Here is a 26542-nt window from a genome sequence, read left to right on the forward strand (position 1 = left end):
CAAGGTCCCTCAATATCCACAGTTCCAAATGGGTTTCCTTTATCAACACCACTGACCAAGGATGACATGTGGAAGTATTTGCTATAAGCAATGACCTAATGAAAATCATGCACCTACCAACTCAAACACTTGATACTCTCAATACCCTGGATCTTTTTCTAACCAGTTCTCTGTCAAGATATACAGTACTATCGAAGTCACCCCTCCCCCTGGTAACTCAGATCATAATCTGGTGCAAGTTTCCTCTCTCATTGAATGGGGTTCCAGAACTTCTACCCTTCCATTCCATGGTCAAGCTACTGCTTCTCTACTGATCCAAACACCTTCTGTGAACAAGTCACAGAAATTATCCACACTGGTATGCAGGCTGTCAATCACCCCAACCCAAAATTCTTGTCCACTTTCCAAGTTTTGGTTCAACAAGCAGATGAAGAAAAAACTTAGCATACTACAAGTGGCTTGCATTAAGAACATCAGTTGCAAACTCTGTCTATGCTGAAGCAGGACAATAATTGCAAAAATATCCTCAACAAATCCAAATCTGCCTTCATAAGGGCCAATAGCCAAAAACATGCCTCCTGTAGAAATGGAAGCAGTACATTCTGGTTCCTTGAAAAGACGTCTGCTCACCTACATTTCCACCTCTCTCTCTTTCTCATGCATATGACACTATTATTACAACACCTAAAGATAAAGCTGATCTTCTGACATCACTCTTCCAAATCCTGCATACAGGACCAAGGCAAATTATGCCTCTAACCCACAAGGAAGCATACGATATGCCACCTATAGTTTTTCAGCAAAAATACAGAGTAATACTAAACTGTCAGCTTAAGACATTTAAATTTTCTGGTATAGTTCGCCCACCGATTAGAGATCCTTCGACACTTCTGTGCATGTCAGAAAAAGGAGAATCCATTCCGATAATAGGGTAATCAATCTGTCTTCTGGGATGAGTTTGTTTATTATTATAGGTTAGAAAATTTAGCTTTTCTTTTACAAACATTGCTGTTTTTAAAGTGTAACTATTTTGCTTGTATAACAGTTGGAAAAATGTACATAGAGTATTAACAAAATTAAAAAAGGTATAGCATAAAACAAAAATTTAACTAAGTTTATTTTTAAGAAAGTTTTCTATAAAATAAAAATAATATAATACAGAAAAACAGAAATTTTTTCAAATGAACTTAGATATTCAAAACTTACAGTTGAGAGAACTGAGACAATTTAATGTCCTAAACCGATTAATTATTTATGACTTGTTGTGACTCTTTTAACAAACCCATGCAAAAATATGTTGGAAAAAATACCATTATCAAATCCTTCTAATCTTCAGAGTCATCTGAATCAGTGTCCGAATCGCCATCACTTTCACTTAAACTGATTACCAAAGGTTCGCATAATTCTTCGATAATTCCATCTCTATCCCAATACATATTTTCCAATGAAGTGACACGAGAGCAATATTTTCTCTAGTTTTGAACTGTAATACTTTTCGATCGCCAGTTCCGAAAGCTTAAAAAGTTTCGACATGTCAACATCTCCAGTTACTGGCGAATGAAACTTTTCACTTCTGCCCAAACATACTCAATAGCATTAATATCGCAATGATATGGTGGTAGCCTCAAAGCTAGAAATCCATGCTCTTTGAGCATCGTGTCAAATTTAAATAGTTTAGTTGTAGGTGAGTTTCTTTTGACCAAATTAAGCAATTCGATTTTTCGCATATCTGGGGAATGAGAAATGTTATTTGCAGAGAGCCAATCCATAAGAACTTGCTTCTTATTAGACCAATTTGGAACTTTGTTTAATCGAATAGAGTGATATGAAGCGTTATCAATTATAACAACAGCATTTTTAGGAAGGTTTGGAATCAGTTTTTCTTCTGCCCACTTTTCAAAGATCGTAGAATTCATTTGCCCATGGTAATCTCCAGTAGTTGAATTGGCTTTGTATAGTAAGTTTGAATTCGGTAAAAAACCCATTTCTCCACCTTCACACAAAATTATTATGCACCGCGAGGCATTTCCGGTTTGTAGCACTCCACATTCTTCTTTAGACTGCCAACATTTTCCATAAGTTAAATTAGTATCAATCCAAGTTTCATCTAGATACACAATCAGTCTTTTCTCCTCCCTGAAAAGTCTTATTGCTCTCAAATACTACGTTCTAGACAAAATAATGTCACTTCACTCCATGATAAGTTTCCTTTTATTCTACCTCTCAGTTCTGGAAGAACAGCCTTCCTCTTAAGGTGTTCCAACAACAACTACAATCTCCAACTATTCAAGAAAAATTTCTTTTTTCTCAACCTTAACACATAACACTGATGTGCTATAGGTTCTTCTACGTCTTGTGTATGGGATGATATAGAATGTTAGTTCTCCACTTGAAGAACTAAGACCCTATTCACGTTTCCTTTTCACAGAATGTCCCTCTCACAGTTGAGCATGCAGCAGCACCAAATGAGATGATCACCATGATTCTATTCTTACTTTCCTTTAGTCAATTACCATTTTCACCAATCTGATCTAAACTAAAATCAAATAACTGCACTAATTCTTGCTGAAATGAAGGACTTCGTTTCCAATTTCAATCCAAACTACAAATTATCCTCCAAATCATTTTCAACAACAGTGCCATTTTAAATCAAGTTTGAAACTTGATTTAAAATCAAAACCTTGATTTTTGTTGCATTGCATAGGAATTTTAAATCAAGTTTGGTCAGCGTTTATCAAAAGTTTACCCAGTTCAGACCTCGGACAGAGTGAAAGTGAACCACAGAACGTGACATCAAATAGCATTGTTTCCAGCTAACACATATTAATGGTTGTATAGATCTGTTATTCGGTTTTTTAACAAACTTTTTTGATGTTCATAATACCAACAAATGAACTTGTTTTTTTTTCCATAATTTCTTATAGTTTGTGCTTTAAACTGTTAGTTATCTTTATCCCTGAAGATGTCGGTCTGACGAGTAATGAAACTTGTCGGGTTTGTTTTTTAGTACTTGTTTGGTTTTAAAAAACAGTCTTTTCTTAATAAAAATGTGGTCACAAAACCAAAATAATTTGATTGAACTTCTTAACCACAGAAACCTCCACATGATTACATATATTTTTTTCTATAATTTACAACTGGAATGAAAACTTACAGCTGAACGAATTCTGGTACTCTCTATGGCTCCAAATGGCTGGAAAAGTGTTCTTAAATCCTATTGCACAAAAGATGTAAAACAAAATTTAAATAAGTCAATTCATATGTTACATATGAATTAACAAAAATAATTATTTTTTATACAATTTTATAGGTTATTCGACAAAATAACTGCATTTATATAAAGAGCAGATAATATATATATATATCAAAGTACTCATTTTTTAGCACCTTTAGTAAGCAAGAAGCTGAGGGAGATGAAATTTCTCCCTCTAAATTTTAAACTGGTTACTAAGAAGAAAGCTTCCAATAAATTACTTAATAAAATAAACTAGTTAACTTAGTGTGAGTAGTATAACAGTGAAGGCTGAAGGTCTGTTCAACTTTGACCTGAACAATTTTGTACAGTGTACCATATGAGATGTATTTGTTGGCAAATGAAAGTAAACTGATAGAGCAGGAATGTATTTTGATTAAGCAGCTACAGGAAGAAGAGTCACTAAAATACAAGAAAAAAAAAAAAAAAAAAGCAGGTGTGGCAGGTTGTGACACGCACAAGAAGAACAGTAAGTGTTATAGTGCATGACCCTGATAAGCAGTATGAATTAGGTGTGTGTGTGTGTGTGTGTGTGAGAGAGAGAGAGAGAGAGAGAGAGAGAGAGAGAGAGAGAGAGAGAGAGAGAATGTGAAATCTAATATGAAAGCAGAAGAAAAAGTGTAATATAATGTAGAAATTTCAAGAATGGTATGTGATTCATAATGCTAAGTGGCTGAAGAAATTGAAAACGCATGTATCAAGAGGGGTAAGGCTGGAAAATGGAATACAAAGAGGGAAAAATGAGGGAAAATGGCAGAAAAGCGTAAAATATTACAGAGTATTGTTCAGCAATTCCACTGGGATGGAATTGCTGAACAACTGCACAGCCAGCCAGCTGTGCTATGATATGAGAAGATAAACACTTACAGGCTCTTTGGCGTTAAAAATAAATAGTTTAAGCTTACAACTAGAAAAAAAAAAAATAAATAAATCAAAATTGCAATGCTAAATGACTGAACAATGAAAGCATGTGTTCTGGATGCAAACATCATGATATGACTGTGCTGGTTGGGACTTGAAAGAAAATAAGTATAATATGAGAGAAGACAGAATATCAAAGACGACTATAACATATATAGAACAACAAAATTGGCAGAAGCAGCTAGGCTCCGCAGTAGCCTAAAAAAAATAGAAAAAGAAATAAATCTAAAGCAACCACTACCATCAGCCTTCATAAACAATCAAGGAAACAGACACACAAACAGAGGTGAAATGGAAAAAATAAAATTGTTTTATGAGAACCTTTACTTGTCTAAACAAGTAATCACAGCTCCAGTACCAGACGAAAATTTGGAAAATCTGGAAATACCATCTGTCCTACCTGAAGAAATAAAAAAGGCTATCCACCATATGAAAAATGACCGATCATCAGTGACGGTATAAAATCTGATGAATTAAAAATGGGTGGACAAATACTCTTTAAAGCTCTAGCAGAAAGGTTTACCCAATTAAGGAAAGTACCTACTGAATGGAAAACATCAAAGACCATAATTCTGCATAAAAAAGGTAATAAAGAAGACATCAGTAACTACAGACCTATCTGTCTATTAGCACACACACATAAAATATTTGCCAGCGTCATCCTAAACCGAATACAAACCTCCATCAATAAAAATAGCTGCAAAGAACAGGCTGGTTTCAAAAAAGGCTTTTCAACAATAGATCACATTCAAATTATTACTCAGCTAACAGAAAGATGCAGAGAATACCAGATCCCACTTTGTCTTCTTTTCATAGATTTTAAAAAGGTATTTGACACTGTTGAGCATAATGCAGTATTCCAAGCTTTAATAGAACAAGGCGTAGAAAAAGCATATATCCAACTCATAAAAGATATCTACAAAGAAAGCACAACAAATATCACCCTTTTCAATTACCCAATTAAAATTAACTTAAGTAGAGGAGTACGTCAGGGTGATGTCTTATCACTTAATCTCTTCACATCTACTCTGGACAGCATCATTCAAAAAATTGACATGAAAGATTGAATAAACATTGATGGTGAAACATTAAATATCCTATTATTCGCCGATGATATGGTATTAATATCTCACTCACCCATACTCTTAGAATCAATGCTGAATAACATAAGCCAAAACTGCCAAAAAATTGGATTGGAAATACACCCTGACAAAACAAGATGGATGAAAAACAAATACCTGTAAAGATCATACAATCACTCTAGAATCTCACACCATCAAAAAAGTTGAAGAATACATCGACCTCGGCCAGTCCATAAAAATGAATAATGATATATCAAATGAAATAGCAAGGAGAAAAAGAGCTGCTTGGATAGTCTTCAACAAAATAAAATCAACAATTACCAACCAAAACATATAGATATAAGAGCCCAGCTTTTCAATAGTCACATCTTACCAGTATTAACTTATGGCAGTGAAACATGGAACACAACTTTAAAAGAAGAACAAAGCTTAATAACAACTCAATGTGCAATAGAAAGAAGAATATGCAATATATACAAAATAGACCACGTAAGACACACAGAAATCAGGAAGAAGTCTGGACTCACAGATATAATAAATTGACAAAATCGTACCAACCTGGTGCGACCATAAAGGATGTAACTGTGTCTATTAGAGAGCAAAAGGAAAGGGTGAAAGAAATGATTGTTGTGGCAGGTACGAATGATTTGAAAGGAGATAAAATGGAAATGATTATAGACCTGAATGAATTGTTTGAGGTAGCAAAAGAAAAGAGTGAGAGAGTTAGAATGATTAGTCTTTTGCCACGGTATGACAGTGAAATGTTTAAAAGGAGGGCTATAATTGCAAATGACTTTATGCGTGGGTTATGTATGATGAGTGGTGTGGAATTTGTGGATGTGTGGAGTGAGTTTGATGGGCAAAAGGATCTATATATGATGGATGGCTTGCATTTGAATGGTTACGGTGTAAGAAGACTTGAGAAAGTGTTGCTGAATGTAGTGGATGTGCAAATTCAGGGAAACTAGATTTGTTAGGGGGGGGGAGTAGAGATACAGTCCTTATGGAGGCAGTTGAATGTAAGAATGAATATAATATGCCAGAGCAAATAAGGACAACAAATCTGAGTGGGATAGTTAATATAAGGCATCAAGGTAGGGTTGGGGCTAATGGGGGTCTTAAATTCATGTACACTAATACTAGGAGTATTAGGAACAAGAAGGAAGAGTTTTTGGCCATGGTTGGCACTTCCAGACCACAGGTTATAGGTATTAGTGAAACATGGCTGACTGTAGATGATATAACTAGTGGGATTGAATGTGATGGGTATAGTGTGTTCAGGAATGACAGAGAGAATAAAATGGGGGGAGGAGTATTGTTGATGATAGCTGATGAACTCCAACCAAGGAGAATAGAAGTTGAATTGCAGGATAGAGAAAAGAGCACATTTGAGGCCATTTGGTGTGAGATTGTGGCTAGCAGAACTAAATATACAATTGGGTGCTGCTATAGACCAGGTGATAGAAAAGATGGTGGTGACAGTATGCACAAGCAAATAGAAGAAATGGGTGGAAGGAGGGTGATTATTATGGGAGATTTCAACTATGGTCGCATTGATTGGAGTGAGGAGAGGACACACGGGAGGAAGGAACTGGATTTTATGCGGTTATTAAGGGATAACTATCTGCGACAGCATGTAATGGAAAATACTAGGGGACAGAGAGTGCTTGACCTAGTAATTACATCTGAGGATTTGGCTGTAACAAATATGACCACATTGCCACCAATCGGTGAGAGTGATCATAGGGTCTTAACTTGGGAGGTGGCTAAAGGTGTAGAATTTTCAATTAAGACAGGGTACATGTGAAATTATCGGGCTGGAAAGTATGACAAGCTTAGGAGTTTGATTGGTTCAGTGCCATGGCATGTACAACTGCAAGGACTAGAAGTTGATAGTGCATGGGAGGTAGTTAAGAAGTGCTTGCATGAAGCAATGGCTGACTGTATACCTAGAGTCCGAATAATAAATCAAGTAGGGGTTAAATGGATGAATAACACCATTAAGCTTGAGTTGCAAAAAAAGAAACAACTACGGAGGGAATTTAAGGAGAAGGGTGACAGGCAGGCACATGAACGGTATAAAGCGCAGGCCAGAAGGGTGACGAGTGTGGTAAGAAAAGCAAAAAAGGATTACGAAAGAACATTGGTCATGCAGGCTAAAGAGAATCCTAAACAGTTTTTTAGATATGTAGCAAGTAAAAGGAAAAATGTGCATGGCAGATTGATTTTAAAGAATGCCAATGGTAGGGAGGTAACTGAATCAGTTGAGATAGTTGAGTTACTGAGTGAGCACTTTGCAAAAGTATATCATCCAGGTGGTGACATTGCAGAAACGAATAAACCAGTAGATTATACAGGAATTGTAGTTAATGAAGTGGAGGTGAGTAGTCTATTGCATAACCTCAATGTCAATACATCTGTGGGATTGGATGGTATACCAGCTCGTGTTGTACGAGAAGCAGCTAAAGAATTGTCAGTACCCTTGACCATTTTGTTTAATTTGAGTCTCGGGTCTGGGTTAGTCCCGAGCGGGTGGAAAGAGGGGAAAATAGTTCCACTGCATAAAGGTGGTTCCAGGACTGCTGTTGTGAATTACCGACCGATTAGCATATCAGGAATCATTGTCAAGGTCTTAGAGAAAATAGTCAAGAGGAAAATGCAAGATTGGATAGAAGAAAATGGGATACTGTATCGGGGACAGCATGGTTTTGTGAAGGGTAGGTCATGCCTCAGTAACTTGCTCACGTATTATAACACAGTGACGGCTGAACTGGATAAGGGTAATGGGTTTACAGTGATTCTACTGGACCTTGCCAAGGCCTTTGACAGGATTCCACATGGAATTATAATCAGTAAATTGCAGCATATGGGAATGGACATAGGGTTGGTGAGATGGATAGGAGGGTGGTTGACGGAGAGATATCAGAGAGTGGTTTACTCGGGAGTAGAGTCCACAAGACGGCCTGTGACTAGTGGTGTGCCACAAGGATCTGTTCTTGGACCACTGCTGTTTAATTTGTTCATAAATGATATAGGAAATGATCTGAGAGGAACAGTTCATTTGTTTGCGGATGATGCGAAGTTGGGTAGGGCAATAGTGAATGCAGATGACGTCAAAATTTTGCAGGATGATTTGGATAGATTGGAGGTCTGGGCTAAGGAGAATGGATGTCAGTTTAATGTGGCAAAATGTAAGGTTATGCATTTTGGGGTGAAAAGATTGGCGGCAGTTTACTGCATTGGTGGAACCGTGCTCCAGGAAATTGATGAGGCACGAGATTTAGGAGTGTTGGTAGATAAGGAATTGAAATTTAGGGGACACATTGCAAAAGTGACCAAAACAGCTCATCAAATGACTTGGTTGCTGAAGAATACGTTGACAAGAGAGACAAGCAGGTTATTGTTCCTCTGTATCGAGCCTTGATAAGACCCCATCTAGACTACTGTGCTCAGATTTGGTCACCTAGGTTTCTTCTTGATGGGGAGGAGGTGGAGAGGATCCAGAGGCGAGTGACCAAGATGATAGCAGGTCTGTGGAATGAACCGTATGAGAACAGGTTGAGGATTTGTGGGTTGCAAAAATTGGTTGATAGGCGGAGGAGGGGAGATATGATTGAGACATTCAAATTACTGAAGGGTTTCTATAAAATTAATTCAGAAGATATTTTTGAGAACAGGGCTGGTTGTGGGAGGACTAGGGGACATCCATGGAAACTGGGCAAAAGTGTGGTTAGTAAAGGTGTTAGAGCTGGGTTCTTTACTTTTAGAGTAGTGAATGAGTGGAATGTGCTCCCTGAGTCTGTGGTGGATGCTGTGACAGTGAATGAGTTTAAGGCGAGGTATGATAGATACTGTATGAATGTCAAATAGTTGTGATGAATATGATTTGGGGCCTCCCTCAATGAGTCTAATGACTCCCTGGAGTTTCCCGTAATAATAGTAATAATAGTAATAAAAACAATTTACAACAGCAAAAGAAGATAGGCAGGACATCTCGCCAGAACGAGAGACAACAGATGGACAGTCAGAGTTACAAACTGGTATCCGAGATATACCAAAAGGAAACCTGGAAGACCAGCCGTAAGGTGGGAAGACCCAATGATTAAGAAAGTTGGAAGAAAATGGAGAAGAAAGGCCCAAGACAGGAATAGCTGGACTCTTTACGACCTGCAGTCATGGAGAAATCTGGACTGAAACCACAGGTCCATCAAGGTAATCAAGGTAATGAGAGAAGACATGTAAGAATCATTGGAAGAGGTGAAAAAAGAAAGAACTAAGTTAATATCATATATCCTTATTCTCATCACACTGCTCTATGGTGGTCAATTGCAGTGCATGTTTACTAATGCCACATGCATCAGAAATAAAGGCAAGGCAAAATAATGAAGGAAGGTGGGAAGTACTGCTAATGACTAGAGAGGAATCCAAGTAGGGAGTGAAAATAGCAGTGACAATATTAGTAATACAGGCAAATGGTTTAAGGCTATTTGGTGCAAAAAAAAAAATTTTTTTTTGATCCCATAACTGGTGCCTGAATTGGGAGGGTCCCTTAACCAGTAAACTGCTGTGGGTGCCGCTGAACTATTTGTTCATTGGTTTATTGCTTGATTTTATGGTCTCTTGTCAGGGGGTACAACTGTAATTTCCTATAGGTAGTGTATCATATGTTCATTGCGTGTGTTCTAATGGCCGGTTTGACTGTTCTGAGGGATGAAAAACCCGAGTTTCCAGGAGGGGGAAAACCCTCTACCTCTGTATTAGGCTGGCTAACTCACCTTAAGTTGAAAAGCCCTGATAAAAGTTCTTTGCATTCTAGATGGGATTTGAATCCATGTTTTTCCAACCAAAGAGCATCATCGAAACTGACTGAGCTACAGAGGCTTGGTGCAAAATAGACATTTACAGCACAAAATACATAGATGGTGTTGCTAAAGATCAGGATCAGCTGAAGAGGAGAGTGAAATGCACAGGCTACTAGCTACTTAAAACTTTAATTAGCTAGCATTACTCGAAACAACTGAAATTCAGAGATTGGCATTCTTTTAATTACAGAAGGAAATGGAAGGGGAATTGCTAATTATAATACTGGTCTGGCCAAAGAGATATGCATTATAACAGTGCTGGATGTTACATATCTAATCAATAAAATTTGTCATTTTCAAGTTGTTCTGTGAATTTGCTTACAGTCAACTTCATTGATTCCTGCCTATGTATCTTCAAGGTGGCATACAAGATAGCACTAGAATAGTCCTACATAATTAAATTTACACATTCACTAGCTTCACCAAAAAAAATAAAATAATAATAATAATCTACTATGCATCACTTTATGGTCTGAAAGGAGCCAAGACATTCTGGATACCTGTGGACTATGCTACGAATGTTAGAAAGTACCGATGCAGTGTGGCTGATCAGGTACACCACTTCTTCACATTTCCAGTGACAATCATCCCTGATAGTATTAGGTGTATTCCATCAGGATAATGTACCATGACACATTTCCAGAACCATCTGTCATAATTAATAGGATGCCAGTGGAGGGGGGAAAAAATCCACCTAAAGAATAAAGTGCCAAAATAACTTAATTTCGTCAATAAAATTATGCAGTCTCAATTTATTTCCAGCTGAATTCACTAAATTGGAATCCTACATAATATCCCTAGATTATTTGGATCAAGAGATGTGATATTTGAATATTCCAGCCAAAAAAACACTTGCAGATTTACAGGAAGAAGCAATTCTGATGATGTGGTACAGCATGTCATTGGGATCACTTCGTGTAGGATTTGCAAGATGATAGATACAGCATTCGAAAATCTTAAAGTTCATGCTACACTGAAAACAAGTAGTTTTGGCAGCAGGAGAGCCTGCAGATTATCAGCATGGCAGTCATATTTTGAATGTATTTGTATGCATAAGATATTAATTTTCCTGGACAGTTGCATATGCAAATTTAAATGCTTTAAAAGCAATTTTTAAATTTTTTAAATGTTTATTACTTTCAACAATCCAAGTCTGAAAGAGAAAATGATGGTACAGCATGACAAAATTTCATGCCGGCTGGGGCGTTGCCCAGTTAAACAAATGGCAAAGAAATGGAGCTAGCTGAAGAATTAGATAAGTACCAGATCGACATAATAGGGGTGACTGAAACAAAAAAAGGCAAAAACTGGTGATATATTTCTGAGCAATAAATACAAAATGTTATACTCAGGAAATGACAATCAAGGAAAAGAAGGAGTAGCCATAGTATTCAACACAAAATATGAGGCAAATCTTCTTGAATGGCAGGCCATCTCAAGTAGAGTGATGTGGGCAAATATCAGAATGGGGAATTGGACAATGAGACTTATTTGTGCCAATGACCCAAAGAAGGTTCTACTAAGGTAGAAGTGGAGGAATTTTTTTGAGGCTTTAGAAAAAGCAACTGACACAATGAAAAAGGAAAAGTTGGTCCTTGTTGAGGATCTAAATAGCAGAGTAGGAAAAGATTGTCATTCAAAAATATTTTGGGAAAATTCTGAGAAAAGAGCAAAGCTAATAATAATGGCAAATGACTGTTGGATTTCTGCTCAGGACATGGACTGGTTATTAATAACACCATGTTCCAACATAAAAATGTGCACAAATTCACATGGAGAGAAGAGGCAAGGAATAAGAAAAGTGTCATTGACTATGTTATTGTTGATAGTGATGTTTTCTCCCTGGTGCAGGACACCAGACTGTACAGAGGATTTGAAATTGGAAGTGATCACTATTTAGTCTTGAGCAGGATAAAACTGAATTCCATATTGAAAAGAATAACACGTAAGAAAGTTTTGAAGCGAATAAAAGTTGAGCAGCTCTCAGATGTGAACTGTAGACTAAAATACACAATGATTATTGAAGAAAAAATAAAAGAGTTTGAGAACAGGAAACAAACCTTGGAGATTCAGCGAGAGAGGCATGTGGTGAGGTAATCTGCAAGGATAGAAAAATCATAACTCCATTGTGGACACGGGAAGTTAAAGAGGCAGTGAAGGAAAAGAAGAAAACATAACAAACGTTCCTGGCAAATAAGTCAGCTTTTGCTCTTAGAGAATACAGAAACAAATGTAAGAAAGCTAAAGACTGTGTAAAACTAGCTAAACAAAAGTCATGGGAGGACTTTGGCAAGAATATAGAAAATAAATATCAAGAAGGTGGTAAGATATTCTGGAGGTTGTTGAAGAAGCTTAGAAATGGAGGAAAGAGTGCTGTAAAAGAAGTTAGAGATGATAAAGGTGACATGAAAACAGGAGAAAAAAGATATCCTTGAAGTATGGAGTAATTACTTCAAAAAATTGCTAAATGAAACAAGCAGTGATAGCACAGTCGTAAAAAAACACTCAACAGGCATACAGTCAGGAATACATATCTATACTTGAAGTAGAAAAAGCCATCAGGCTTGATATGTGGAAAGGCAGCAGGAGTAGATGATATTCGACCAGAAATGCTGAAGTATGGTGGTATAAAAATCTTACAGTGGTTGCACTGCATAATTCAGAAAGCCTGGACAGAGGGACGAATTCCCAATGATTGGAGTAGAGCTCTAATAGTACCCATATATAAAAAGGGAAATAAAACTGAATGTGAGAATTACAGAGGTATTTCCCTACTGAGTGTTCCTGAAAGATCTATGCAAGTATACTTCAGAAACAGTTGAGAAAGTTTGTGGAAGAGAAGCTTGGTGAAGAACAAGCTGGATTCAGGCCAAAAAGAGGCTGTCAGGATCAGATCTTCCCTTTACGACAAATAGTTGAGAAAGCATGGGAATATAACAAAGATCAGTATTTAAGTTTTGTCGATCTGGAAAAGGCATAGGACTAGGTACCAAGAGAGAAGCTATTCAATACGCTAGTTATATGGTGTCAATGGGGCATTATATCAAGCAATACTTGATCTTTATTTGAGTTGTAAGTCAGCAGTTAGAATTGATGGAAGTACAGGAAGATGGTTTAATGTTAAATCTGGTGTAAGAGAAGGATGTACATTACCCCTTCTGTTATTCATTATCTATATGGATCACATTATGAAGGAAAGTGGTATTAAACATATCAGAATTGGAGATGTTAATGTCAGCTCTTTGCTTTACGTGAACAATGTTATACTTCTAATTAAATCCGCTACAAGTTTGCAAGATTCCCTGCCTAAATTGAATAACTGTTGTAACAGATATGGTATGAAAGACAGCATAAAAAAGACAAAGACAATGAAAATAGGTAGAATTGATGAAAATGTTAACTGTGTTTTGAACGGGGAACCTGTGTAACAAGTAAAACATTTCAGCTACTTAATCACGATTTTTAGTGAAGATGGTAAATTAAATATGGAAATAGACAACAGAATCAACAAAGCTGGTATGGTAGGAGTTTCTCTCTTATTCCATATGAATAAATTCATATGGAATAAGAGAGAAATTAGTCGGAACACTAAATTAGCTGTATACAAGACAGTATTCAAACCAGTTTTAACTTATGTATCTGGGAGCTGAGTCAGAAGTAAAACACTTGACCAAAGACAAGAGACCACAGATATGAGAGTCCTGAGAAAGATTAGATGGCATCCATGGCAATATCATATTAATGTCGATGATATTAAGAAAGAATTTGACATTGTCAGCATGTGTTAGGAGAGCTAATCTCAATTGGTAAGGTCACTTAAACAGAATGTGAGAGGAAAGATTAGCAAAACAAGTGTTCTCTGCCATGTTGTCAAGAAAAAGACCCAGAGGAAGACCAAGATATAGGTGGATTAATACAGTAAAAAGTGCCTTAGAATATGGAAATTTTTTAGACAATAATGTTGGAGTCAGACTGATTTGGAGGAAAATTGTAGATAGGAAGTTAGTAATGACGTAAATTTTTCATGTAGTACTATCATATCCTGTACACCCCTTGAAGGTACATATCAGGAATTTGATGATGAAGTCTGAAAGATAAAGTGATGAAAAAAAAATCACTTCAAGATTAGTTTATTAGATGTGTAATTTTCATTACAAACTTTACTTGAGGACTATGGGAATACAAAACCTGCTTGATATGCAAACTTCACAAAATAAGTCCTTCCCCCCACCCCAAGATGGTATTTTGGTCCAAAGAGAAAGCTTTCTGTTTGCTGCCCACCTCTGCACTTTTTTTAACAAGTATTACTATCCTATAGTGAATACCTCTAAGATATTAATTTAATAATAAGGTATTTCAAGGTTCTGCCTGATAATTGGAATTAGTTGGAATCATCCTACCATTATCAGGCTACATTTTCTTTTATATGATGTTTAGCACTTAAGTTCTTGATGAAGTAGACTTTCTACAATGTCTATTTCATGGCAATATTAGCACAAATGTAAAACTGTCCTTTCAGTTTATACCTGACTAAGCCAACAAATGCCCTCTAGGCTTCAAGGTAATTTTTAAGGAATATATATTATTTTATATATAAGGATGCTTAAGAATCAAAGCTATATAACTGAGAGGAGACCTCCACATAGCCTTTAAAGGAATGCAGAGAAGTGACCAGGGTATTTGACCTAATGTCCAATTCTCACCTTCTCGTGATGCACCCTGTTAGGTATCTACCTGGATACTGAACGAATGAGGATGGGATGGCTATTTGGGATTTAGCCGACCCAATTGTATTCTTATTGGTTAAACCAAAACATAAAATGATGGTACAACATAACAGAATTTCATGATGGCTGGGGCATTGCCCAGTTAAACAAGGCCCTTGTTGTTTTCGGAAGGGAACCACAGCAAACAGCGAAAACTCAGCTACTGAAACAAATCCTAAAACCCACCCCAACTCAGCATCCGAGTTCAGGATCGGTGTTATCAACATACGAAGCCTGAATGGCAAAGAAATGGAGCTAGCTGAGGAATTGGATAAGTACCAGGTCAACATGATAGGGGTGATTGAAACAAAAAAAAGGCAAAAACTGGTGAGATCTTTCTGAGCAATAAATACAAAATATTATATTCAGGCAATGACAATCAAGGAAAAGAAGGAGTAGCCATAGTAGTCAACACAACATACAAGGCTAGTCTTCTTGAATGGAAGGCAGTCTCAAATAGTGTGATGTGGGCAAATATCAGAATGGGGAACTGGACAATGAGACTTATTTGTGCCTATGTTCCACAGAAGCTTCTACTAAGGTAGAAGTGGAGGAATTTTTTGAGGCTTTAGAGAAAGCAACTGACACAATGAAAAAGGAAAAGTTGGTCCTTGTTGGGGATCTAAATAGCAGAGTAGGAAATGATTGTCAGACATACAAAAATAATTTTGGGAAAATTTGGAGAAAAGAGCCAAACTAATAATAATGGCATATACTTGTTGGATTTTTGCTCATGACTGGTTATTACTAACACTATGTTCCAACATAAAAATGTGCACAAATTCACAAGGAGAGAAGAGGCAAGAAATAAGAAAAGTCTCATTGACTATGTTATTGTTGATAATGACATTTTCTCCCTGGTACAGGAAACCAGAGTGTAGAGAGGATTTGAAATTGGAAGTGATCACCATTTAGTCTTGAGCAGGATAAAATTGAATTTCATACTGAAAAAAAAATAACATGTAAGAAAGCTTTAAAGCAAACAAAAGTTGAGCAGCTCTCAGATGTGAACTATAGACTAAAATACACAAAGATTATTGAAGAAAAAATGAAAGAGTTTGAGAACTGGAACTAAACCTTGGAAATTCAATGGCAAGCCTTGAAGAAAACCCTGATTGATTCAGCCAGAGAGGCATGTGGTGAGGTTGTGTGCAAGGATAGAAAAATCAGAACTCCATGGTGGACACAGGAAGTTAAACAAGCAGTGAAAGAAAAGAAATCATATCAAAAGTTCCTGGCAAAAAAGTCAGCTTGTGTTCTTAGAGAATACAGAGACAAATGTAAGAAAGCTAAACACTTTGTAAAACTAGCTAAACAAAAGTCATGAGAAGACTTTCTTATGTTCTTAACGCATGGCATTTAAATTGATTTACTGTCTAAAAGGGCTAATTGTAAAAGAAATGGATCTGTCCTCTGAAGAATGTTTCAAAAAGATCTGAATCTACTTTTAACATGTTCATGTTGGGTTGTATAGCCTACTATGATCAGATGGAATCTTGCATGACTGTATATCACATCCCTTCAGCATCAGATAGGCTCATTTTTATAAATTATTAACTTTGATGGAATGTCAATTTTTTTTTTGTTTGTTTGTTTTGGTACAATTTATTGTAAAACATACATTCGTGAACTGCCTGAATTGCACAGAAAAATCATAAAATCACTGAATACCCAGTGATTTCATTTTTAAGGCTATCTCAGTGAAACAAACAATAACTCTATTGAGTGAAGTTTTTATGATGCCATACTTTCAATTTCAGTGACATTAAAAGTACAGAAATTTAAATTGCAAATACAGAATTATAAATCGTATTTAAACATCACATACCTTTCTGCAAGTGCTAATTGGTAAATTGCCCACAAAAATGGTTCTTGCTAATTTCTGTGGATCATCACGTTTCTTTTGAACTAAATGAGATTCATCAAGCAGAATTTTGGATTTATATAGTTGCTTTTGTTTTTCTGCTTGTGCATTAGTTTTTTCACTAGTATGCCACAAATCTCTGCTGAAAAAAAAATTTTTTAAGTTATTTAAGACAGAATTCTTTTATTATTTTTTGGCAATTCTTAATACTACAGAATCATGTAAGTTACTTATAGTGCTGTAGGATGCAAGAGAAAAATTAACTGACTAGTTAACACTTCATTTTTCATGGGAGAATGCATAGTCAGCTAGCCTTGGCTGGCTCTTTTAGAATTCAATATAACCTTATGTAAAGTTTCAATATAACCTTATGTAGTATTTCAATTTTTTTTTTTTTCAATGCAAAATTCTGTCTTTAAAGATTTGCTGTTGTTTTGAGATGTTTTTTTTTTTTATTTCCCTATGTATGTAAGTGTGTGTGTGTGTGTGTGTGTGTGTGTGTATATATATATATATATATATATATATGTGTGTGTGTGTGTGTGTATGTCTGTATTTTCTTTTTTCCATAATGGCAATTATGGAATAAGACAGAGAAAATTTTAAAACTGGCTTTATTATTAACAGTATTCCTGACACTATCAAAATGACAGTACCATTAGGAAAACAAGAAATAGTGATTAAAAAATAACACTGTGAAAATCAACTCAAATCAGTGTGTAATCATTTTTTTTTCATTCAAATTAACATAAACAATTGATAATTAATAAAAACTTTGTTAATTTGGTACACTTTATGAATTGCAGTTTCAGGAGACCATACTTTCTGATTTATATACTCTTCATACTGTACTGTATACAAAATATATATATATTTTTTTTTTTAAAATGATAATCCCATACTCTTGCAGTTGTTCAACTATAGTACGTACAGCTGATAGGTAGATAGTTGGAGAAAGAAGAAATTTGTTAACATTTGAAGACTAATGGATTATACTATTTTAGAAGGAATGAATAAAAAGGAAGAAAATTTGTTCTATGAGTCTGAAATTAAATTGTCAAGACATGTTGAATAGTTGATGCATATGTTTTTGATAGATTTAGAAGCGAGTGGGAGTATTTTCTATGCCTATTCTGATTAAAGACAATGGAAATATTTATAGAAAATGCAAGCAGCAGAAACTGATCATTATGTGAAAGAGTGAATGAATTGGTAAAAGATGAGTTATTAAACAATTTAATAATGACTTTCTTCAGTACAGAGTTAAAATATTCTTAGAGAGCTCTTAGGGATGCCACTCCAAATGTGAGAATAGTATTTAATGGTTGAATTTGCAACTAGAAGAGAATTAATAGCTATCCAGAGGTAAAATAATACCTTGAGAGAAAGAGAACCTTTTTCTTTTTTCACTTTTTTTGGATTGCAAGAAAGTCATACTTGCAATATGTTTATGCCAAGAAAGAGCAGAAATTAGAATTATTCTAAAAAGAAGAAATCTCATCTAGATTGGAGATTTGGATATTGTCAAAAGTAAGACTGGAAAAAAAAGGGGGAGAGTTATTTTCGCAAGAAATAAACTGTGTTCAATTTAAATAGTACTAAAATTAACAATGTTATCAGAATCTTGTTTTAGAATGATCTGAGGAACAGCATTTAGGATTGCACAAGTTGAAATGCTGGAAGATGATTTGTCAATCTGTGTAGTACACAGCTTATCAAATGAGGAAGAATATAGTGCGGCTTTTTTTCTTGACTACTTGTATTAGAAACTATAACTCATTTTTAGGAATGTTAGTCAAGCAAGTAATATTTATTATCCTACTAGTTTCACTGATTTTGCTATCGGCATCTTCAGGGATACAATTGGTAAGCGATATGAAAGAACAGACTAGGTTTTAACTGACATCTTTGGTGTGTAATGATCTAATTAAAGTTTTCCAAATATCCGGTAGGATTAGACCTTGATTCTTATTTAGGTATCCTGTTAAATGGGCGACTATAGCAGCTTCCTTGAAGGTTCAAAGAAGCTGCTATAGTTGCCTGTTTAACAGGAAACCTAAATAAGAATCAAGATCTAATCCTACTGGATATTTGGAAAACTTTAATTAGATCATTAAACACCAAAGAAATTAACTTTCACACCAATTACATTATGTCTCCCAACAAATAAATCATGTACCCGCGACACACGTATTGTCTCACGCACAGTACTAATTTGGTATGAATTAGAATTGCCAGTTAAAACCTAGTCTGTTACTTTCATATCGCTTACCAATTGTATCCCTGAAGATGCCGATAGCAAAATCAGTGAAACTAGTAGGATAATAAATATTACTTACTTGACTAACATTCCTAAAAATGAGTTATAGAGGAAGAATATAGTTTTTCGGATGAAGAGTATATTTCATTTAACAATCAACTAGAGAAGGAGGCCAAGGTTATTTGGAAGAATATAAATATATTCTTCCAAATAACATTCCAAATAAAAATATATAACTGCAAAGTCTGAGGATAAGGATTTCAACCCAACATCATATTCAAAGTGCATCCAGATAGAAAGCCAGCAACTCAGTTGCAGAAAACAGAAGATGGGCTATATGATAGGAGCTTACTTAATAGGCCTTTGTGCCAAACCCAATCAAAGCCTTAGAGACATCAGGAGCAAGCACTTGAGATTCATCAAATGATCAATTAAAATTCCCTAATGACTGACAGTAATCAAATTCATAGTGAATTTGATTACTGTCAGTTTAAATTTGAATATGATGTTGAGTTCAATTACTGTCAATTTTTAGGGAGATACCAAGATAGTGCAGACGTTGAGTGTTAATGGTTTTCTCCATTACTTTAGAAAGAAATGAAGTGCATGATGCTGAACAATAATTTGATGGCAAAAAATTATTGTCCTTAGGACAAGGTAAACTAATTTCCAGGGTGCAGGATAGATACCAGTGGAACAGGCAGAGATTAAAAAAAAAGGCAACAGAGAACTGTAGTCAACACTAGAGCACAAACCTTTAGAAAAATGCCATTACGACCAAGAACCTTTGTTATCCAGTCTGGACAAAATTCTTATCTCTTTCTCGAAATCAAAGAAAGTATTAAATGCAACATATCTAGAATAGTAGAACATTTGCTTAGGTCACCTATGTAAGCAGAACTGATGGGAAAATAAGTCAGGAATGACTTTTCTTGTAGGTAATGCAATAAAACTATCTCAGTGCATGAGGTGGAAGCAGTGTTGCACAAAAGTCATGGCCAATAGTTTTTGGCAAGAGACCAAAAAACATGAATTTGTTTCAATGAAACAACAATCATTGCAAATGTTCATTATGTTAAATTCAGCTCATCACATATCTCAGAAACTTAGCATTATCCATAGTCTCAAGAAAAGAGCTATGCAGTATATGACAGACAAGGATGACCTACTAATGGAATTAACCACAATATCTAGAGAACTTTCTTTAAATGGTTACCCAAAAAGACTCCATAACAAGGTTCTCTTTACTGATATACCACATCGACAACGTGAGGACGTCCAATATATCAGCACAATTACGATTCCTTTTGTCAACAACCTTTCCAAAAAATTAGCTAACCTTTTAAAACCACATAGGATCAGAGTGGCATTCAAACCAATCAATACTATTCGGAAATTTTTAAGATCACCGAAAGATCCCCACCCATTCTACAAGTACTCTGGAGTATATAATATACCTTGCTCATGTGGTATTAGTTACATAGGTCAGACCTCTAGAAGCTTTGAAACGAGAAAGAAAGAACACATAGGATATGTCAGAAATAACAGACAAGACATTTCAGGCCTTTCATGCCACTTTGCCTCTACTAACCATCACATTGAGTGGGATAAGAGCCTTATGCCATACATAGAAGATAACTACCATTCAAGAACCTTTAAAGAAGCAGCTACAGTCGTCCGTAAAACTGAAAATCTAAACAAGAATCAAGGTCTAATTTTACCAGAAATTTGGAAAACTTTTATCAGATCATTAAACATCAAAGAAATGAACTTTCATAACAATTACGTCATGAGCCATTACGAATAAATCACGTTAACGAGACATGCACATTGTCACACACAATACCAATTTTTTGTACGATTTAGAACCATCGGTTATAACCTAGTCTGTAACCTTCATTTTAGCTTACCAGTTTGTATTCCCTGAGGATGCCGATAGAAACAGATTGGCGAAACATGTAGGAGGATAAAATAAAGCTACTTGATAAAGATTATATAAAAAGTGTAATAGTCTTAATCATTGCAAATGTTTGGATCAGAAAGCTGAAAATAATAATCCTACCAAGGAAATGAGACAGGTCAAGATCATCCTGCTTGACATTTTTACATCAGATAACATGAGGATGAGTGACTCTGTGTTTCTTTGTAGAAGAAGAAATCAACTAGATCATGGTCTGAATGGCCTAGAGGACAAACAACATCCACTATACTGAGAAGGGTCAAGGATTATGTGGTATTCTAGCAGACAAAAAATTTGTGTAAGATCATTGGTGATGGTAATAGCCAATTTCTTAGCATCTCTATCTGTTTAAGCTATGTGTAGTTGCAAAAGGAAAGCCAACTGGAGTTGTGAATATTAAGATCTCCAAGTAAGATGACCTCACTACTAAAAAGGTTGGGATGGAGAAAATTAATATTTAAATAAAGAAAATCAGAATGGGTGGTGTGGCATTAGGAGAATGATAGCACACAAAGCTCATAGATAGGACTTGTTTCAATAATGGAATACGAGTTGGGATAATAAAAAATATAACAAAGGGAAAACTCACATAAAAAAATTATTTAATGTAAAATTTTCACCTAATTTCATAGGCATCTTCAGTACAGGATCATAGAACAGCAAATAAACAATTTAATATTCATATAACTACCTTTAACTTTATTTGATATTTAATTATTTAATCAAGGATATATGTATTAATAGTGATAAGACTGTATTAAAATATTATTAAATTTATTTTATTCATTGCATTTAACAAAATGTGCCACCTAAGTAACTAATGTAAGAACTAAATTCAGTCAATTTTCTAGTCAAAAGGCTAGAACCATTAAGATTTTGGAAAACATTGTGCTCATTCTTCATGTTCTTCAGATGAACTTTTACAGAAAGAATTAAAACATTAAATCCACGTTTTATCAAATGGTTTTAAGGATTCTTTCCGTCAACAGCAGAGTTGAAAACGAATTCTGCCAAGCATACAGGAACATTTTGGAAAAATTTGGAGAAAAGGACAAAGCTAATAATAACATTACATATTTGCTGAATTTCTGCTCAAGATATGGACTAGTCATTACTAACACCATGTTCCACCAGTACAAAGATGTGCATAAGTTCAGTTGAAGAAGTTGCAACTCATTGATTGTCATTGTTGATAGATATCTTCAAGTTGATCCAAGATATAAGTATACAGAGGATTTGAAATTAAAAGTGACATCACTCAATTTTAAAAGGATAAAAATGAATATCACACTGAAAAAACCATATGCAAGAGGGTATTAAAAAAAAGTTTTAAAAAATTAAAGTTGAGCAGCTTTTGCAGGCAAACTGTAGACTAAACTATACAAATATTATTGAAGAAAACATGAAAAAGTTTGAAAACAAGAACCAAACCCTGAAGAACATATTGCCTAATTCAGCTAGGGAGGTATGTGATGAAGTTGTCTGCAAGGATGGAAAAATAAGAACACAATGATGGACACAAGATGTTAAAGAAGCAATCCTGGAAAAAAAGAAAGAATACCAAAAGTTCCAAGCAAATAAGTCGGTAGATGCCAAAAAAAGAATAAATAGAACGATGTTCGCTTACACTTGGATAAAGGATTAAACCAAGAAAATAATTTCTTGGCATCTTTAATTTCTAGTATAACCAAGTAGAAAAACTTCCAACAGGAGTACATATCAATACTTGAGAAGAAAAAGTCATCATAATCCTAAATTCTGCAAAGGCAGCTGGAAACCAGAAATGCTTAAATATGGAGGCAAAAGTTTTGCAGTGGCTACACTGCATAATTCCAAGGGGCTCATCTAAAGGTCAAATTCCAGATAATTGGAATAGAGCTCTCACAGTCCCCATGTTGGATTCTGAATATACAGAGATCTAAGTAATTATTATTTGCTTCAGAATCCAACATAATCTTTCATCACATAAGTTAAACTTGTAATTAATTAATGTAAATCACTTGTTTATAATTTAATATTCATATAACTACCTTTAACTTTATTTGATATTTAATTATTTAATCAAGGATATATGTATTAATAGTGATAAGACTGTATTAAAATATTATTAAATTTATTTTATTCATTGCTATATAAATATAAGAATTTGTATTCAACATTTTAACGTTATGCAATAGCTCAATTTTATTATATTTTGTTTGGTTGTCATGGAGACGTATATAAGAGAGCGAGCGCAAGTTTGGAACAGTGCATGAAGGAGAATGCTGAAAGTTTACTGGAAAGAAAATTAGTAAAAGAGAGCATGAGAACAATTTAGGCAGGAAGAATGGATATACAGGGTGTTCGGGATAAATTTGACATATTTATAATTAATTATATTTTTCCGTAAGTTACATGTATTAACACACACTTCTCTTCATTTAAAAGTTTGGACCCTTCTTCATTCATATACAAGATGTCAGAAAGGATGGATAGCTGGAACCCACCTGAATCATGGAAGAGAATAACTTGTATCATGATGATTCGTGCCCGCCATCAAAATAAGGATATTATGACTGCTGCCCAATGCTCCCTGAATACAGTAAAAACAATCAGGCATGAACTAGAGACTTGCAATGGTGACTACGAGGATGTAGCAAGAAGAAAGATCCCTAGCAGACGATCTGATTGCGTTCGTACAGCAGAATTCCTCGCAAATCTGCAGGAACAGGTGTTGAAGAACCCTGGCATTGGAATTCGGGCTTTGTTCGTGGAGTTGCTAACTGTAGTCAAGCCCTGGATAACAAGGGTAGCCAATGGTAGGCCGTATGTATGGCAGCAGGATTCGGCCCCTTGCCACACCTCTGGGAAAAGTCAAAAATGGTTGTCTGAAAATTTCTACGACTTCACCAGTCCAAATGTTTGGCCTCCAAACTCCCCAGACCTTAACCCCATGGATTATTTTGTATGGGGCGCAGTTGAAAAAGACACCAATCGCACTTCCAGTAATACAAAAGCCCAGTTAATGGATAAAATTAAAACAGTTTTTGCGGCCCTTCCCAGGGAGACTGTAGCATCAGCTTGTTCGAGGTTCCGAAGCAGAATTGAAGCTGTGATCGATGCTAATGGTGGTTATTTTGAGTAAATCTTGTTGATAGTATTGTAATTAACTCTGCCTGTAATGTTTTTTTGTCAATTCATTAAATTTAATAGATACAAAGAAGATTTTCTTTTTCCTTACGAAACTGTCAAATTTATCCCGAACACCCTGTATATAAGCGAGGAATGCTGAAAAAAGAAGCATTCGGTTGGAATCAGAGGATATTCGCATTTGGCATTCGGAGAAGGAATCTAAAAGGAGATTGACTCGGAGAATCAGAGTAAGATAATAGCAAGTCGGTGAGTCACTCAAGTAGCTAATAAGTTGTAGAATAACAATTATAGCTACGGAAGACAGCTGAATGACTACTGAACGACTAGCGATACTATAATTGAGATTTAATTTCAGGACCGACCTTTCAAGGACACATGGAAACTTGAAGCATAGCACGGAGTAACTAGAAAATAAGTAGGGGCTGTAAAGTTGAAGTTTAACGATAGCTGTGTTTAGAATTCTAGTGCCTAAAGGATTAATTGAATGCTGGAGGAATGGGCAACTGTGCATATAAAACTTCAAGTTAAGGAATTATTGTGTGTTACCTTAATTCATGAGTGATCAGTAGTACTTCATGCAAGAACATTTGATTATGTGTATTGTGACCGTTAATTAATTCAATTATACTTAGAAGATTTATTTTAATGAGTGCCGTTTATTATTTAAAGTGTTTACAGTCACAGAATGTGTTCTTCATATAAGTAGATGAAGAGAGAAGATTATCGGTAAGAATATTCCAACCATTAATATTCCTTTGCAGAGATATGTGTGAGTTTCATCCTAGAATATCCCTATTTAACAGTAACTATTGCGGAGATTAGCTGGAGTGTAGATGTGAAGAGGTGTTACTGCATTTTTATTGTATTTGAAACTTAAGAAAATGTGAGAAGATTGTATTATCAGAAAGGCTAAAGTGTTTATAATAACTTATTTCGTGATTTGATCTTAAGATTCTAGTAGTAAGACTTATACGTTGGTTAGACATAACTGGTAATTAATTTACGGAATTAACAACGCATACGAAGTATATTAATTAAAGATAACTTTAATGAATCACTTCTATATTTCGGCAATGTCACATTGCCATCTTCAGGAACATAAAGATATGGTATGTGCATTAAGAAACTAACAAAGCAAATGAGGAAGAAAGTAAGAAACTAATTTTGTTCCTAAAGTCCTAATGGTGCCCTCTTGCGGGCTAATTTGGTAGTCTTGGCAGTTGGGCTGAAGTTCTCATAATGAAAATCTCCCAAATTTGGGGCAGTTTCATGCACCCAAATTTGTTGAGGTTAGGAACGTTTTTTAGAGCTGCTGAAGATTCTTTGAATAATCTTTCGTATTTAAACTTGCTGCGATGGATTATTTTTGTTTTCTTCCAACGAATTTTATGGTGGGTATCTAAGGCATGGTCTGCCAACCCAGAGCGGCTGTACTGGTGAAACCGGATGTAGTCTTGGTGTTCTGAAATCCTGATATTTGTTGTTCTGCCTGTTTGGCCAAAGTAGGACAATTTGCAGCTGCAAGGGACCTGGTATACACCAGGTAGGTCTAGGGGAAGTGGTTGGTCTTTGGTAGAGCGGATAAGGGATGCCAACTTTTTATATGGTCTGTAACAGGAAGTAAGGTCATATTTTTTGAGGATATTAGTTATTTTTTCAGAGGTGCCCTGGATGTAGGGGATAGTGATAGACTTGGTGTAGTCTTTATTGTGGAGGGGGGAGAGGGGGGGTTGTGGTTTATAGGTTTTAGTATTTTTTGGATTTTTTTGGGGTTATAGCCATTGGCTAAGAAAGTGTTGAGGATGTGGTTTAGTTCAGTAGTTAGGGCCTTGTCATCTGAGCAGATTAATTTTGCCCTGTTATATAGTGTTTTTATAACCCCATATTGTTGTGAGGGGGGGGGGGACGGCTGGTGAATGTATCTGCCAGTATGGGTGGGTTTTCTGTGAACAGAGAAAACCAAAGATCCATCAAGCTGGCGGGTGATTAAAGTGTCTAGGAAAGGGAGGGTGTTGTTTTCCTCTTTTTCTAAGGTGAACTGGACTCTGGGGTGTTGGATGTTTAAGTGTGTTAGGAAGGAGTGGAGTGTGTTTGAGCCATGTGGCCAAATAGCAAACACATCATCCACATAACGAAGCCAAATAGTGGGTTTTTGTGGGGCGGAGTTTAAGGCTTTCTCTTCAAATGTCTCCATAAAGAAATTGGCCAAGGGTGGGGAAAGTGGTGAACCCATGGCTGTCCCCTCTATCGTTCTTCCTCAACAAATTTGGGTGCATGAAACTGCCCCAAATTTGGGAGACTTTCATTATGAGAACTTCAGCCCAACTGCCAAGACTACCAAATTAGCCCGCAAGAGGGCACCATTAGGACTTTAGGAACAAAATTAGTTTCTTACTTTCTTCCTCATTTGCTTTGTTAGTTCCTTAGTGCACATACCATATC

The 26542-nt window shown here is 35.7% G+C and overlaps 1 protein-coding gene across 2 annotated transcripts in view; it reads right to left on the reverse strand.

Moving 5' to 3' along the window:
* The window catches only part of LOC150101570 (uncharacterized), a 138251-nt gene that overhangs the window by 63245 nt on the left and 48464 nt on the right, over positions 1-26542 (reverse strand). The window contains exons 4-5 of one of the 2 annotated variants that reach the window (XM_090400752.1): positions 16713-16887; positions 3155-3214 (exon numbers count right to left, since the gene is read on the reverse strand). In XM_090400752.1, the coding sequence (XP_090256878.1) occupies positions 3155-3214; positions 16713-16887 (235 nt within the window). Of the gene's footprint in view, positions 1-3154; positions 3215-16712; positions 16891-26542 lie in introns of both variants that reach the window. The other variant, XM_090400751.1, reaches the window with a different exon arrangement.

This window comes from Typopeltis vanoorti, chromosome 11, assembly GCF_054136105.1.
Source record: "Typopeltis vanoorti isolate ZY-2024b chromosome 11, IOZ_Tvanoo_1.0, whole genome shotgun sequence".
Lineage (NCBI taxonomy): Eukaryota > Metazoa > Arthropoda > Arachnida > Uropygi > Thelyphonidae > Typopeltis > Typopeltis vanoorti.